This window comes from Rousettus aegyptiacus, unplaced genomic scaffold (genome assembly GCF_014176215.1).
Source record: "Rousettus aegyptiacus isolate mRouAeg1 unplaced genomic scaffold, mRouAeg1.p scaffold_m13_p_9, whole genome shotgun sequence".
In the NCBI taxonomy this organism is placed as follows: Eukaryota; Metazoa; Chordata; class Mammalia; order Chiroptera; family Pteropodidae; genus Rousettus; species Rousettus aegyptiacus.
Genome location: NW_023416312.1, coordinates 85921870 through 85937046, shown reverse-complemented (window position 1 = coordinate 85937046; position 15177 = coordinate 85921870). Strand labels below are relative to the sequence as shown.

The window sequence follows — 15177 nt, the reverse complement described above, 5'->3', positions numbered from 1 at the left end:
AAAAAGCCCAGCTGTCGATAGTTCAATTAGCTAAAAATCCCCCACATAACTCCCTTCTCCATATTTTTGTGGTGGCAATTAAAATGAAATGAAATGAAATAATGGATATTACAAGTGTGTGCACGTGTGCACGCGCACACACACACACACACAACCATCCCACCCCACCCCATCCCAAGCACTAGTAGGTAAGATATGTAGTAAAACACACCATCCTATAGTTCCAGCATTATCAGAACTTGTTGCTTGATTTTTTCCCCTCTTGAGTAGGAACGCAGGTTAGGAATTATGTATATGGAACACACATATTCCACTAATACTGAACAAAACTCAAATTCACATTTTGTCTCTCATACTTGTTTAACAAGTTATTAAGCAAACTAGGCATTTCACCTTGAAATAAAACAAGACTAAAAGGAACACAATACTATTGCTGTTACAAATAAGCTTCATTATACCCTTTTACAAAAAAGACATACATACAAACATGAAAGTCATAACTCATTTATTGAATGAATAGTATATGCAAGAATACCAATAAAAGGAAACTAATACTACAAACTACAATTTTGAAAATAAAGCCAATATAACAGGAACAAAATATACATAACATGAGAGGAATGTTTGATTTTGACTCATAATGCATTCCTTATCTTTACAATTAACCTAAATGTCTGTTAGAACAAAACTGTAGAGCTTGGTCAAACTTCAGCGCTTTTTAAAAAAGCAACAACATTCTAGAACACTTTTCTTTTGCTTTGAGATATTTAAGATTCACACATTTGTTCAAGTACATAGATTCTGATTCAACAGTAGATCTACATATCTTGTTATTCTCTTGATATCTTGAGTATCATGTACTCCTGAGCGAGTACTATCTGAAATTCTAAAATTGTTGATTTTTGAAATAAAATTTATTTCGGTTGTGGGTTTTTAATAAATCGAGATGAAAGTAAAATTGACCTCCCCTCCCCCTTCCCCCTAGGAACAAAGAGCTCTTATTAAAGTATAGAAACTCAAGTCTATCTTTCTACTCTAAAGAACATTTCTTACTAACATTTCTGGTAAGGCAATAAATGCTCCAGAATAATCTTCAATATACGCTTGCAATGATTACACTGTTTAATATCAATAACGAAAACAAAAGAAAAAAGGAAAAAAAGAAAAAAAAAAGGAAAAAAGGAAAGATGCTTCAAAATTTCAAGCTAAAATATGCATAAAAGACAGTCATGGCAGTATTTTTTGAAATGATGTAAATGTTATATACTTATCAAATAATGTCATGCTTATTAAAACTACAGGTAAGGACTTAAGAGATGAACAGTAAATACACTGCTGAGGTCCATTTTTCTAAATATTCATACCACAATGTAATTACTACCCAGATGATGATGATGCTACTTGAGAACATAAGTACTGTACAATTTTTACATTGTAAGGCACTTTTACTCAGCATGTGACGAGAACATAGATAGAAAAACAAAACAAAATATCAGCGGTTTACAACCAAACATGATTTTTCATGTGACTTCAATTTACATTTTAATTTTGAATGAAAGACTATTTAGCCAATCACACCACAGTGAGAAAAATAGGTAGCCAGCCATTACCTAGCCAACCAAAAGGTAAAAGTGCTATTCTGGTTGCTAGTAGCAGAGAAAGGGTTGAAGGAACCCATACAAAAATCATACACTTTATTACATAACAAATCCATCAACTGACAGCTATAGTATTTGAAGTCCATTATGTGATTATTGACTGGCCATTATTACCCCTGGCACCTTCCATTTTTCCTAAAAACATCATTACAGTAGTTGTCCAAAAATGAAGGTGCTCTATAGTTCCATGGGTAAATCAATGGCACACAAGGTAAAAATGATCTAGACACAGTGATTCAAAGATTTAAAATAACGGGTTTCAAGCTGTTGTAAGGAAATAAAGTACAGATCCTTTGGGAAAAGTCACATAGCTTGGTAAACAAACATCTAGATCTGTCGTTGCACTTCAAGTCACGGTGAATTTTGAAAATTCATCACACACACACAAAGAAACCCAATGGCATATTTAGGGCAAGAGAAAAACATATAGGGAAGACAACTCACTACTAAAGCTAGTTTCCTTCTAAAAATAATAAAAGATGATTAAAATAAAGCAATCAAGTCCCTTGATTTAAATGTGTGAATACACACTTGACAAATATGACTTTCAGGGACTAGCAGTTAAAAAAATCAGTCATTAAGCACAGTGTAATTTTCCACCTGTTACATTTTAAAAATGCTTTTCCATAAGCTGTAGAATATCTTGATGTGCAGTCAAGTTAACATGATTATTTGCCTGATGATTTAATTAAATTAACTAATAATTCAATGATCAGAATCCCTACCCTTGATAAATGAGGTGCTATGGTAATATTAGGCAGACCATAACTAAAGTTTTTTTGGTTTTGCCATGAAGAAATATATAAATGTGCTTCAGCAAGTAAGTGGAAGAAAATAACACTAGCTAGAAATGCCAGTGTGAAAATCCTTTCTAAAATGCTGGGTTCTTAGGCTTTGGGAAATAATTCTGATGATTAATAGTACAACAGCAAGCCCTACCAGAGGAAAAGTAGGGCACAAAAGCCTATTTACTAGATAAGCAAAGCACTGAATGAAACATTAAAAACATTAAATAAAGTTTCTAAAATAGTGGTCACAAAATTAAAAATAAATACTGTTTTATGCGAAGACTGTTTTTTTACTCCTAGAGCACATGAGACCTCCTTACATACTTTGGGCCAATATAAGAAGTGTTCCACACAACACGGCACTTGAGAGGAACAGGTTTCAGACATGGTGGCTAAAGTCCTTAGTGAGTCTTAAAGAAGTTTAATTTGTTGTCGCCAAATGTTAGTTTAAACTTGAAAGGATCCAATCATTTTGCTAGAAGCTCTTTGTATGACATGAAAAGAAAAGAGGTTTTACTGTCAAGATAATTTTGGCATAAGCACTGGAGCTCATTGCTTATAATCACCAGTTGCCCAAGTCCATGCTGGTCAGTGATAACAACTTTAACATGAACCAAATAAAAAGCTTAGCACACTTCTTGGAAGAGATTTTAAGCATTTGCTGTCAAAGCCAAGTAAAAAATAAAGTTCTCTTCATTTCTAGCCTCCATTACTTGCGTGTGAAAAAAAATTCCACAAATTCCCACCTGTTGCCACCAGAGGTGTGTTTGCACTGTTAACTGAAATTCGCTTATACTTTCCTTTGAGTATGAATCCACTAAGCAAACTTAGACACTCTAAACAGTAGAACTTTGTTCGGTCCAGAAATATAGCTTACTTCATTTCAATGTCTGCTTTAACTGTTGACACTATACACAGGGTTAATAGTGTTTCAATTGCTTCCCAGAAACTGCAAACTACAGCTACATAATATCAACATGTCAAATTCTGCCATCTAGTGAAGAAGGCTCATAAAACAAGATGTTTTTGGGCAGTTCAATGAAGGATCTAAGAGCTGGGCAGTAAAAAGTTACAAACCCTTTTTGATTTTAGAAAACAGTGAAAAAGAATAATAGTAGTTATGGATGTCTTATTCATTCCCAGTTTTCTAACTCTGTCCCATGAACCTGTTTAAAAGATGATAAAAAAATGTAAAATATGATGCTTGAGGGGAACACAATAAATATAATGTTATAGAGGAGCGAGAATATCTTACTGATTTGACATTACAACTACATTTATTGATAAAGTGGATAGCTTGTTTTTGTGACAAAATCAGCTAGTTTAAAAAACTATGCAAGCCTACACAATCCTCAGTATTCTAGTAACATGCTTAACTAAACATAATAGCATTAAAAAATCATACTGCACATCATTATTTCAACATGTTTTTATCAATGTGTATTGTATCCTGACAACAGATCTGATATAATTAACTTTCATACCTAGTTTCCATTAAGTTGCTGCTGAGTTAGTTGTTGCTGATCAATTTCTAATTTTCCCCGGCTTTTACTCTCTCGTTCCTCATCTTCTTCATCTCTCTCATCATTTCCACTATGATTTTTACAATATAGTCTACAATGATGAAAGATAAAAATCTCAAAATGTTTTGTCACCATTGATGAGAATATATTTATGTCATTAGTGGATGAGGCTGGTACCCATTTAAAATATGAATTTCCTCATCCATACTTAAAAAACACTCCACAATCAGTTATAGGTCCATTTCTAAAAGATGGGAAAGCACTCTATTAATGAGATATTGAAAGTGCATCTGAAATAAAACCTCTGGTGTAGGATGAAAGTTACCACATATGCCCAAATATAAAGCACTTCCTCATTTTGCCCAATAAAATTTTTAAAAAAGTTTTTGGACAACTTGAAAATATCAATTTTCAGGTATACAGATGAAATAATGAAACTCTGTAATGCTTAACACACATTATTTAAAAGCACATTTCAGGAAATTATATTCTCTCTATATATTGCTGCTTTCTGCTCAGATTTCATGTGACAAGTTTACTCAAACTCTTCAAATGCCTTTTTATTAGTAGTGTCCTGATCTTCATTAGAATACCTTTAGGAGTCGTCTGACACATTTTTCCTGAAATTGCATTTGGCTGTCTCTCTTAATCTAGACTGGTTCCTTTGACTTTTTTCCCATGACACTGACTTTTGGGAAGAGTTAGATCAGTTACCTTGTCAGCTACACCACATTCTGGATTTGTCTGTGGTACTATTTGGTTCTCCCTCACTGCATATTTCCTATAAACTTGAAATAAGGTCTAAGGGCTTGGTTAGCTTTAGATTCAACTTTTGTTTGTTTGTTTGTTTGTTTGTTTTTAGTCCAGGATACTTTGTAGGCAATCCTGCATACTTCGGAAGTCATGTAATTTCAAAATGCCCCAGTTTAGTGATATTGTTTGATCATTTGTCCATTGTAAAGGTAGGTTTTCCCTTTTAAAATTAGCAAATAGTCTCCGGAATGATACTTTGACAGCATGAAGTTCCAACAACCTTTTATACTTGAAATTCATTGTTTTTTAATGAAAACAGCAATGCAGGTGATTTTAGAAAAGGGTTTAGGCCACTTTAATGTATATACACCGATATCTATTTTTATAGTTAACAACTCCCCACTATAATCAAAGTGTGTGCTATTCTGACCTCAGTTTTAGATCATTTACAATCATCCAAATAATGATGTTTTGGTTAATGATGGACTGCATACACAACAGTGATCTCATAAGATTATAATGGAGTTGAAAATTCCTATTACCTAGTGACATCATAGCTGTCATAACATTTTAATGTAATGCATTACTTACATGTTTGTGGTGATGCTGTGTAAACAAACCTGCACTGCCAAACATATAGAAGTATAGCACATACAACTGTGTACAGTACATAATACTTGATAATGATATACATTTTACTGTTAATTTAGAATGTACTCTTTCTACTTATAAAAAGTTTGCTGTAAAACAGTAATGCTGTGCTATGCCAGCAGCAGCTGCATATATCTCATGTTTACTCCATTTCTTGATTGCATCATTTTCTCTTATGTTTGATTTAAACTCGTGATCATTTGTAGGGTAACATGCTGTACAGGCTTGTGGCTATAACACCTTAGTTTGTGTAAATACACTCTATGATGTTTGCACAATGACAAAATCGCCTAAAGATGCAATTTTTAGACCGTATCCCCATTGTTAGGGTGTGTATGACTGTACACACCAGATGACACAATGAAATGATTCTTTAAAAATGTTCAGTGGATGCCCTCTTGTGGTCAGCAATGGATGAAAGATGATAATATAGTAATTCATCTTCCACAAATGATCTAAAACAAGGTTTAACAGGAGATGTTTCTAACATGAGTAGAATAAAGGGCAAGGGTGAGGTTGGGGGCAACAATAGCAACTGACTTCCAGCCTAGTTTTGCTCATTACTCTTATTCTTAAAACATTTAAAATAATTTTCCAAGAACTATGGAGAATCTGTACCCTTCAAACACTGCACATTGGGAATTACGTTTTCTTTTTAGTCATGAGTTCAAATATCAAGAGTGCGACTCCTACACAGTGCAGCTATGTAGTATCCTCCCGAAAATATAACCTGAATCTACCTAAGCCTTTGACCACCTTATGATTTATGAGAAATATGGAGGTGTAGAGAAATGAGGTAAATGGCCTCATGAAAGAACAGATAATTCTAGAATGTGGAACTTTTATATGACAACTTATTGGGGTTCTTCAACAAGTAGAGGGAAAAGGCAGGGTGGAATGGGTATTACTCTATTAAGAGAGACTTAAGAGCTGTATCCATCAATACAATGCAAGGATCTTGTATGTATTAAGATTTTAACAAATCAAGTCTAAAAAGACATTTTCAAGACAGTTAGAGAAATATGAAAGTGTATTGACAGATGATACAGAGAACTTACTGTTAATTTAAAAGAGTATAATAATGGCATAGTGACTAGGTAAGGAACACTTATATTTTTAAGAGAGGTACCAATGCAAGGATAAAATGACAAGAAATTTGGTATTCTTCCTTAACATACCTCAGAAAGAAAACAGAAAACAACTGTGACAATAACTTGGTACCTGCTGAGATAGCTGTTATATTATTCTATTTTAGTATACTTTTGAAAATTTTTATAATAGTTTTATCTAAAAGGATAAGCTCTGTTATTAGAAGAAATTTTAATCTTTTTATGGGATTATTTTTCACTGAATGACTATTTCCCATAGGCCCATTATGGGTCCTTCCCCAATTTAGACACCAAAGCCACAAGTGTTGACTGGTAAAAAAAAAAACAAGATCGCTGCTGTCACAGAACTTACTTTTTATGGTGGGAGACTGACATTTTAAAACATATATATTTAAATAGTTTTAAAATATAATAAAAACAGTAGAACAGAACTAAAAAATCACTGTATAATATTCCCTTGCCCTTTTAATGTAAATATATTCAGGATGCACAAAGGGCTGGAAAGAAGGAAAGTCACATGTAGGAGGAAGCCACTTTATTAAAAAATATTTGTCCTTGCGCATTTTTTCCTATTTGTCCATTCTTCTTTCCCTAAACTACTTGCATATGCACTATCATTTGAAGTCAATGGTCTCTGTGATAAAATAACCTGGACTCTACATTATAAGCAGATTTTAGAAACAAATTTCAATGTGAAAAAATAAAAAGATCAATTCAAATAATCATGGATGCCAGTGCAAGTATTTTTGTTTACAGATGATTACTACCACATAGTTGTCTAATAAGTTAAAAAGTAAAAACTACCTAAATGTCTAAAAAAGGAACCAATTAAACTGATATTCCCATGCAACGGAAAAGTATTCAGTCATTAAAATGGTAATGTGAAATTGTTTAATGCCATAGGAAAAAAAATGTCTTAGGTATCTTAAGTGGAAAACACATTATAAAACAGTATATATAAGAAAATCTTGTTTTTATAAAATATATGCATATACACCATCTCACAAATGTCTTAAAAAATATTCCAAGATTTAAAACTTATTTCTGGTGGTAGAGTTAAAGTTGACATTGTTTTTTTTCTCTTATCTAATTTTCCATTTTTCCCCCCAAAATGGATGACTATTATAATAAAAATATCTAAATAAAAATAAAATGCACCAATTATTCATATCTGATTTTAGATGGTTAAAATGGGGTGTTATTTTAAAACATTTGTAGTTACTTTAATAATGTATTACTCATAAAAATATTCAAACACCACAGTATGTAACATATATAATTGCCTCTTTGCCTCTATCCCTAGGCAACAAATGAGAAGTAACAACTGTTAAGTTTACTGAGTATGCTTCTAGAATCCTAGAAATTTTTCTATGTATACAAAAACATACACATATCTTTGTACACACCTGTGTACATGTGTACTCTTTATATGCTAAAGTAGGATTATACAACTTGTTTTTTCCCCTTTACTCTATCATAGAAATACCTCTCCATGACTCTACACATGGATCTACTTCATTCTTTAACTATTGCACAGTATTCCACTAAATGCGTGAACTAAAATTTATTTAAGTCTCCTGATGAACATTCTTTTTATTTTTGCTATTGTAGGTAAAAGATTAACAAAAATCTTTTCCCATTCTGCATGAAAATCTCACCTTTGGTTCACTCTTTGGTTCTGTTCTGCTGGCAACTTAAAGTGGGTATGTCAACTATTTTACTAAGCTATTTTACACTCCCAACCCTCTACTGGTAGGCTGTATCCTGACTGGGAGAATTATAAATAGTCTGATAAGAAGCCATATCTTCAGTCCTCTTTCAGTGTGGTGTAAGCTGAAAATTACCTATGCCTATATAACTATATTACAAGAGGTACTGTCTCCGATGGGGTAGGAGGCTTTTAAGCCAGGGCGGATCCAACACCCATTCCTTGTGGATCATGTCTTATTGACCCCAGTGGTACTGCAATCCTGACCACTTCACGGACTCCCACAGAAGAGGAATGTTTGATGCTGCCCTGCGGGCAAGCTGCACTTCCTGTCTATGTCTTCTTGAGTAGACTGATGTCATCTGTAGTAATCCTGTCCGTCTTTAGGATAGTCCATTCGAAGATGCCCTAGTAGGTACTGTAGTAATCATTAACAATAATGAAATGAAACTTTTTGGACGTTTCATCCCTGGACTGTTGTCTGATCATTTCCCTGAGGTAAATCCCTAGAAGTAGCAAATGCATTATTTTAAGGTTTGGTCGCCAATGATAAATTGCTCTCCTCAAAAGCTATATGAATTTACATTCTACCTGAACATCCAATGAGAATACTTGTGTCTCCAGAACCTAGTTAACATCAGATAATATGAAACCTACTAATCTTTGCTCACCTGATAGGCAAAATTTGCTAAGATCTTGTTTTAATTTGCATTTCCTTCACTACTAATAGGATGGACAGTTTTTTATATGCTTATAACCAACCCAGAGCTATTTCTTCTATAAGGTGCCTGTTCATACTCTTTACCTTTTCAATCAGGTTGCATTTTTCTTAATAATTTGAAGTTGTCTTTAGTCTAATTTTAATATAGTCAAATAAAAATTCTGAGGTCCCTATCATGCTTAGAAAGGCTTCTATATTTGATTATAGAAAAATTCTCCTCCACGTCCCACTCAGATTTTTTTTATGATTAAAAAATTTTAATCTATCTAGAATCTATTTTGGGGTATAGTCTGAGGTAAGAATCCAAATTATGCTTTATAAATGGACAGCCAATTGTATAGATATCAGATACTGAATAATCAATCCATCCAATTCCATCTCCACAGATACAAAATGCTACCGTAATTTATAAGATTCCAACAAAGACATGGATCTATTTCTTGTGATCTTTGTCACTATGCCAGTACCATACTGTTTTAATTATTTTTAGATTGGTTTTGATATCTAATGGTGGATTTCTCCTCTCGACTGTATTAAAAAATTTTTGGCTGCATGTGATAAAAGACTAGTTGACTACCCCAATATCTCTTTTCTCCCCTTCCCCCACCCCGCGGTACTAAAGATTTTATTTGGGTAGTAGTGTCACCACTAAGAATACATTTCCCAGCCTCCCTTGGACATGTGACTAAATTCTGACAAATGAAATGCTGAGAAGTGTGTAAGAAACTTCCAAGGCTGATTAAAGAGCAACTCAGCTGGAGGAATAGCTATTTTGTCCTTCCATTTTCCTTCGTTCCTGCTTCTTTCTACTTCCTATGAAAGGAGGCCCCAAAGATGGGAGAGCAGAAGGATAATAATCTGAGTTCCCAATGACAATGAAAAGCTGCCTACCACATTTACTCTTCTGGATAAAACTGTTAAACTTTGTATTTCATTAAAATTGTGTTAAACACATAGATTAATTTGGGCAGAATAGGTATCTTTCAATGTTGAGTCTAACCAGGAATATATTTCGACATTCATTTGGGTCCTGTGTAAAATGCTATGTTTTTAAAGAAAAGGTTCTACTTTAGTGTGCCTGTGATGGGAGGTGGACATTTTTCTTTTACATATCTTACTAGTTACTACTTGAACTGTTTCCAAAAATTCACCTCATGCAGCAACCTTACAGAACTCATTAATTTTAATAAATTTAGAGTTGATTCCTTTGGATTTTCTTGGTAGACAATGATATCAATAACATCGACAACATTTTTCTTCTACAATAAGCATTATACATTTTTCTTCCTTTTCTTGTTGCATTGGCTTACCCTCCAGAATAATGTTGAAAGTAATGTTGGTAGTTAGCACACCTATCTTGTTTCTTATCTAAATGAAAGTGTATTGGTGCAGTGGTTCTCCATTAGAGACGAAAATGAGAATCTACTGGGAGTTTGGGCTTCAACCTACTGAATTTACATCTTTGAAGGTGGGGCCCAGGCAAAGAACATTTCTAAAAAGGGCCCTTTCTACCCACAGGTGATTCTGAGGCTCAGAACCATTCTCCCTTTACTTTAACACTAAATACACTGTTTGCTGCTGTTTTCTCATAAACACTATTAAGACTCCTAGCTTACCAAGAGCACTTTCATTTAACTTACTTTAAAATTCAGAAATGGATGTTGAATGGTATCAAATGTCTTCTCACCATCCACCAGGGATGTGACAGGGGTTTTCTTTACTCTTTTAATTATAATGGATCACATTAATATATTTCCTAATTTTGAACAGTTTTTAAATTGTTAGAATGGAGCGCTGGATTTGATTTTCTAATTTTACTCTGGATTTTGGTATATATATAACTTCTAAAAGTAAGGCTGGTCTACAGGTTTTTTGTTTGTTTTTGTTTTAAATGCCATCTTCATCAGGTTTGGTGTCACAGTTACATAAGTTTTACAGAATGAATGCAGTTTTCCATCTTTTGTTATGTGCTGGACCTCTTTAAGTAACATGGGAATTATCTGTTCCTTAAAGGTTTTATAGAACTCAGTAGAAAATCATCTGTACCTTTATTTTAAACGAAGTTTGGAAAATTTTATAATACAACCTTAGCGCCTCATGCAGTCACCCAAATGACATGGTGACTCCTTATGTAAACTGCTTTGTACACAGCAGAGTAGACCCTGAGTCATTGGTTTATTGCATAGTGGCAATGTGAGAATAAGGAAGTGCTTTACAATTTGCAAAGGCAAATAAAAAATCCAGAGATCCTTACCAACTTATTCTCCATTCAGTTAAATAAATGGAACCATTATAGATGCACACTGATACCTCTAGCCCAATGCAGCACAGGTAAGTGGAAGACCCATAAAAAAGAGGATAACATGTAATCCCAAATCTCTAAACCTTACTCTTTCATCATTCTTCCAAGAGTATTTTTTGAATTCTGTCATTACAACCCTATCCTAGTCTAAGCTCCCAACAATTCTCACCTGGACCCTCAGCAGTAGCCTCATAATTCACCTCCCCACCTGCACCCTTGTTTCTGTAACAACACTCTGCCTAGAACACTTTTCCAATGCCCACATTTATCTTTGCCCTTCATGTCTCAGCTTAAGCATTATTTCTGTAAGGAAATTCCTAAATACCCCCCGCAACTACAGACTGGGTTAGGTCCTCTTTGTTATGTTCTCATAGTGCTTTGTAATGTATCCTTTATAACACTTATGCAGTTTGTAATCGTATACTTACTTATGTGGCCATTTAATTAATATGTCTCTTCCATTAGACTGTAAGCTTCACAAGGGCATGGTCTGTGTCTGTTTTGATCACTATCCTATCCCCAGATCCTAGCACAATGCCTAGCACATAGTAAGGATGATAAATACTGGCTGAATGAATGCTAATCCAGGGACGTGTTGTCAGAAGAGTAATTTTAATTGCAGTACTCATTTCTTATATAAAGTCCTTAGTATTTTATACTTGGCTAATACTACCTAAAATTAGTGATCAAGTAAACTAATGTCACCTATTTAAGGGCAGTTACTTATTGACAAGTTTAGGAAAATGGACAATTGTTCTCTTACTTGTAAATTCCTCGTGACATATTTTCAATGTATTTAGCTTTGTCTTGTACTCCACAGTGGTAATGGTAAGTCTTAACACAGGCTTTTATTTCACATCCAATAGTAGCACCAGGCTGACTGCAAAGTGTACATTTCTGTTTAAGGGAAGAGAAAGAATAATCATAAGCATTATTTCAAAGTTTAGACAATCTTATATTTTCTATTTTAGTCATATTTCAGCCAAACATTCCAGCTTACAAAGAAAACGGCCAATATTGAAAAAGAATGCACTGAACTTATTGTATAGCAAAAATATGTTAAATAATGCTGTAATTTAAACCATACTTTGATAGACTTTCTAATATTGTCATCCCCTGATGTTTCCAGTATTTAACTGTATGAACCATCAGAGATCTGACATCTAAACATAAATAAGACACTTCTTAGTACTGCCAAACACAAAAAGAATGATATTCTATATTTTAGCAGTCAGCTTTTCTCCCCAGGATTAGTTCCTTTCCAATTATAACTTGGAGAAAGAATGGGAAGACAGGAAAGCCATTCTCCCCAGAAAGGGATTGCTGCCAAGTAGATAAAAGGGCAGAGGGAGACTGAGGGGGCTGAAACCTTTTCAAGACTTCTCAATTGAGCCTAGATCAACCTTGCCTCAAGAATGTCCTGAGATTAAAAGATGACTGCTGACCAAAAGGTCTCATAGTCAAGGGAGTTGGAGAAATGCGTTTTAAATAGATTGCTTGATGGCAGAACTTCTCACAGCCTTTTCTACAGGAAGGAGAACAAATAGTTCCCAAGTTTATTGAACTCCTGATGCCCTTTATTTTTGGAGGGCTGGGGGGCATCTTGATGGACTAATTTCCTTTGGAGCACACGTGAGAGAAATGGTAGTTTAGTGTTTATACTAACATTCAGCAGTGCAGAGGTAAATAAGTCAAGAGAACTGAACTGTTATCCCAGTCACCTAGTTGGACTTTAGCTATATGACACAACGACATTGCTCTGTATGACATGAAGTGATTTTTTTCCCTTATTTTTTTAGCCTATACATTGTTTTAAAGGTGTTTCATTTTTTTAAAAAAAAATAATTCAAGTATCAATAAACTGAACTAGATTCAAATGGAATAGAGAATATCAACAATCTTGACACCTTCAAAGATGCAGTTCTACAAAGAAAGGGTCATTTCTAATATACTCAGACAAAGACCATCAATGTCTGAAATCACTAGATGAAAGGCCGAAGGGGGATTTCACAACAGAGGGATCAGCTCACCACCTGAATCCAAGGATCAGACATGGAGTTGTCTGATGTGATAAAATATTGAAGATACAGTCTCACCTGTGAAGTATTCTTACCCCCCAAAATGTTGAAACTGAATCTAATCAAGCCTTTACATCTTTCACTTTAAAAGAAAATCCAGTGGGTAGAGGGACAAGTTCAATGGCATCATGACAAAGCAAACAGACAAATAAAACATGTGGGATAGTCTACAGGACAATCAATTCATTTTCTTCAAAAGCCAATGGCATACAACACAAAACCATAAATAACCAAGACAGGGATTAGGACATGCCCTGTATCACTGAAGGGATATATAACAACCACATATAATGTGTGAGCCTCCTCTGGGTTCTGATTCACACAAATCAACTTAAAAATATAGTTTCTAGACAACTGGGGAAATAACAAATACAAACTGGGTATTAAATGACACTGAGGACTCATTGTTAATTTATAAAGTGTAATGACATTGTGGTTAGGTAAGAAAATGTCCAACTTTTAAGAGATACATACTGAAATATGTAGAGGTGAAATAATATGAAGTCTCAGCTCTGCTTTAAAATACTTCAAGCAACAAGATTAATAGGCATAGATGAAACGAGTGCCGCAAATTCTTGATAACTGATGAGTCAAGGTGATGGACAGACGTGTGTTACTAGTTTTTCTAATTTTGATATGTTTGAAAATTTTCACAATAAAAAAATTCAAAAATTAAAGTCATTTCTAGAGACAATTGCTGTCTTAAAGAAAAGATTTTTGCATTCGATTGACATTTTATAGAATTCATAAACTGTAAAGGAGTAAGTGATCAATAAAGATGCCAATGTTTCTTAAAGCTATTTATTAGTAATTCAGTATGTTTAAAAACATGAAACTTAGGCACATTTTAAAGAAAACTTTAAAGCTATGATAAACATTTTAAAAGACATAACTGTGTATGTGAACTTTAAACAAAAGGCTCTGAAAAAATCTTTTCCTTTTATTAAAAAAAAAGAATGAACAACATGGGGAGATTCTCAATGCTCTATTAGGGTTATGGAATTTTTCTTTAGGCAAGCTTAAACAATATTAACATTTTAAACTTAATAAGGTGTGTCACATTCAATCTTCATTTATTTTTATTAAAAGACTCAAATACTCTGAAATATAAATCTTAGTATAATTCTCTTGAGTAATGAAGTTACATAGAGAGAGGAATAAATTTCAGTAACATCGGCATCCTTTATTATATTACAAATAAGTCAAATATATACTGTGCTTTAACATATGAATTACTGTATATTAAATTTTTTGATGACTGGATAAATTTGAGATGTGTTCTAAATGTAAAGCAGAGAGTCAGAAGAGAAACGTTGCATAGCATAAATATAAAACCACAGACCATTCTTTTCCCCCGTTTAATCTCCTGAAGTACAGTTTTAATATCAAAATCTCCAAATTCTGCTCTTGATGTTGTTGTGAGTTGGACTGTGCCAGAAGAAAATAACTAGAGAAGAAAAATGCAAGAACATTAATATTCAGAATCCTTTTGAGAAAAAGATTAAACATCATAACAAATGTGTTACAATACTTTAATATCCTAAGATGACTTTTCCTTAATAATCAAGTACCAATTAAATATTTTAATATATTCCCATGTCTGATTAAAATATAACCCATAATAAAGACGATGAAATAAAACTAAGATTGCCAGTGTGGAGCCCAGGTTAAATACTTCATTAAACAATGGAGATTTCAGCAGTGGCGTGCTGTCATCTCAACTGTTTCATATATCCACAAAGTTTTAAAAAAAATAGTTTAAATTGGCAAATTTCAACCATAGATGCAGATCAGAATCACCTGGGGATTTCTTTTCCCCAAACCAGACATGATTGGGATCTACTCCAGGGTGCATTTTTTTTTTTTTGGAAAAAGCTCCCCAGGTA

At 33.7% G+C, this 15177-nt stretch overlaps 1 protein-coding gene across 5 annotated transcripts in view; it reads right to left on the bottom strand.

Annotated features, from left to right (window-relative positions):
* Window positions 1-488: 488 nt before the first annotated feature.
* PHF6 (PHD finger protein 6) overlaps window positions 489-15177 on the bottom strand; it is a 42406-nt gene continuing 27717 nt past the window's right edge. For 3 of the 5 annotated variants that reach the window (XM_016123569.2, XM_016123565.2, XM_016123567.2), the window contains 4 exons: window positions 14634-14738; window positions 11977-12110; window positions 3931-4060; window positions 489-3612 (listed from right to left, as the gene is read on the bottom strand). In XM_016123569.2, the coding sequence (XP_015979055.1) occupies window positions 3931-4060; window positions 11977-12110; window positions 14634-14738 (369 nt within the window). In that variant the 3' untranslated portion in view covers window positions 489-3612. Of the gene's footprint in view, window positions 4061-11976; window positions 12111-14633; window positions 14739-15177 lie in introns of all 5 variants that reach the window. The other 2 variants (XM_016123566.2, XM_016123568.2) reach the window with 2 other exon arrangements.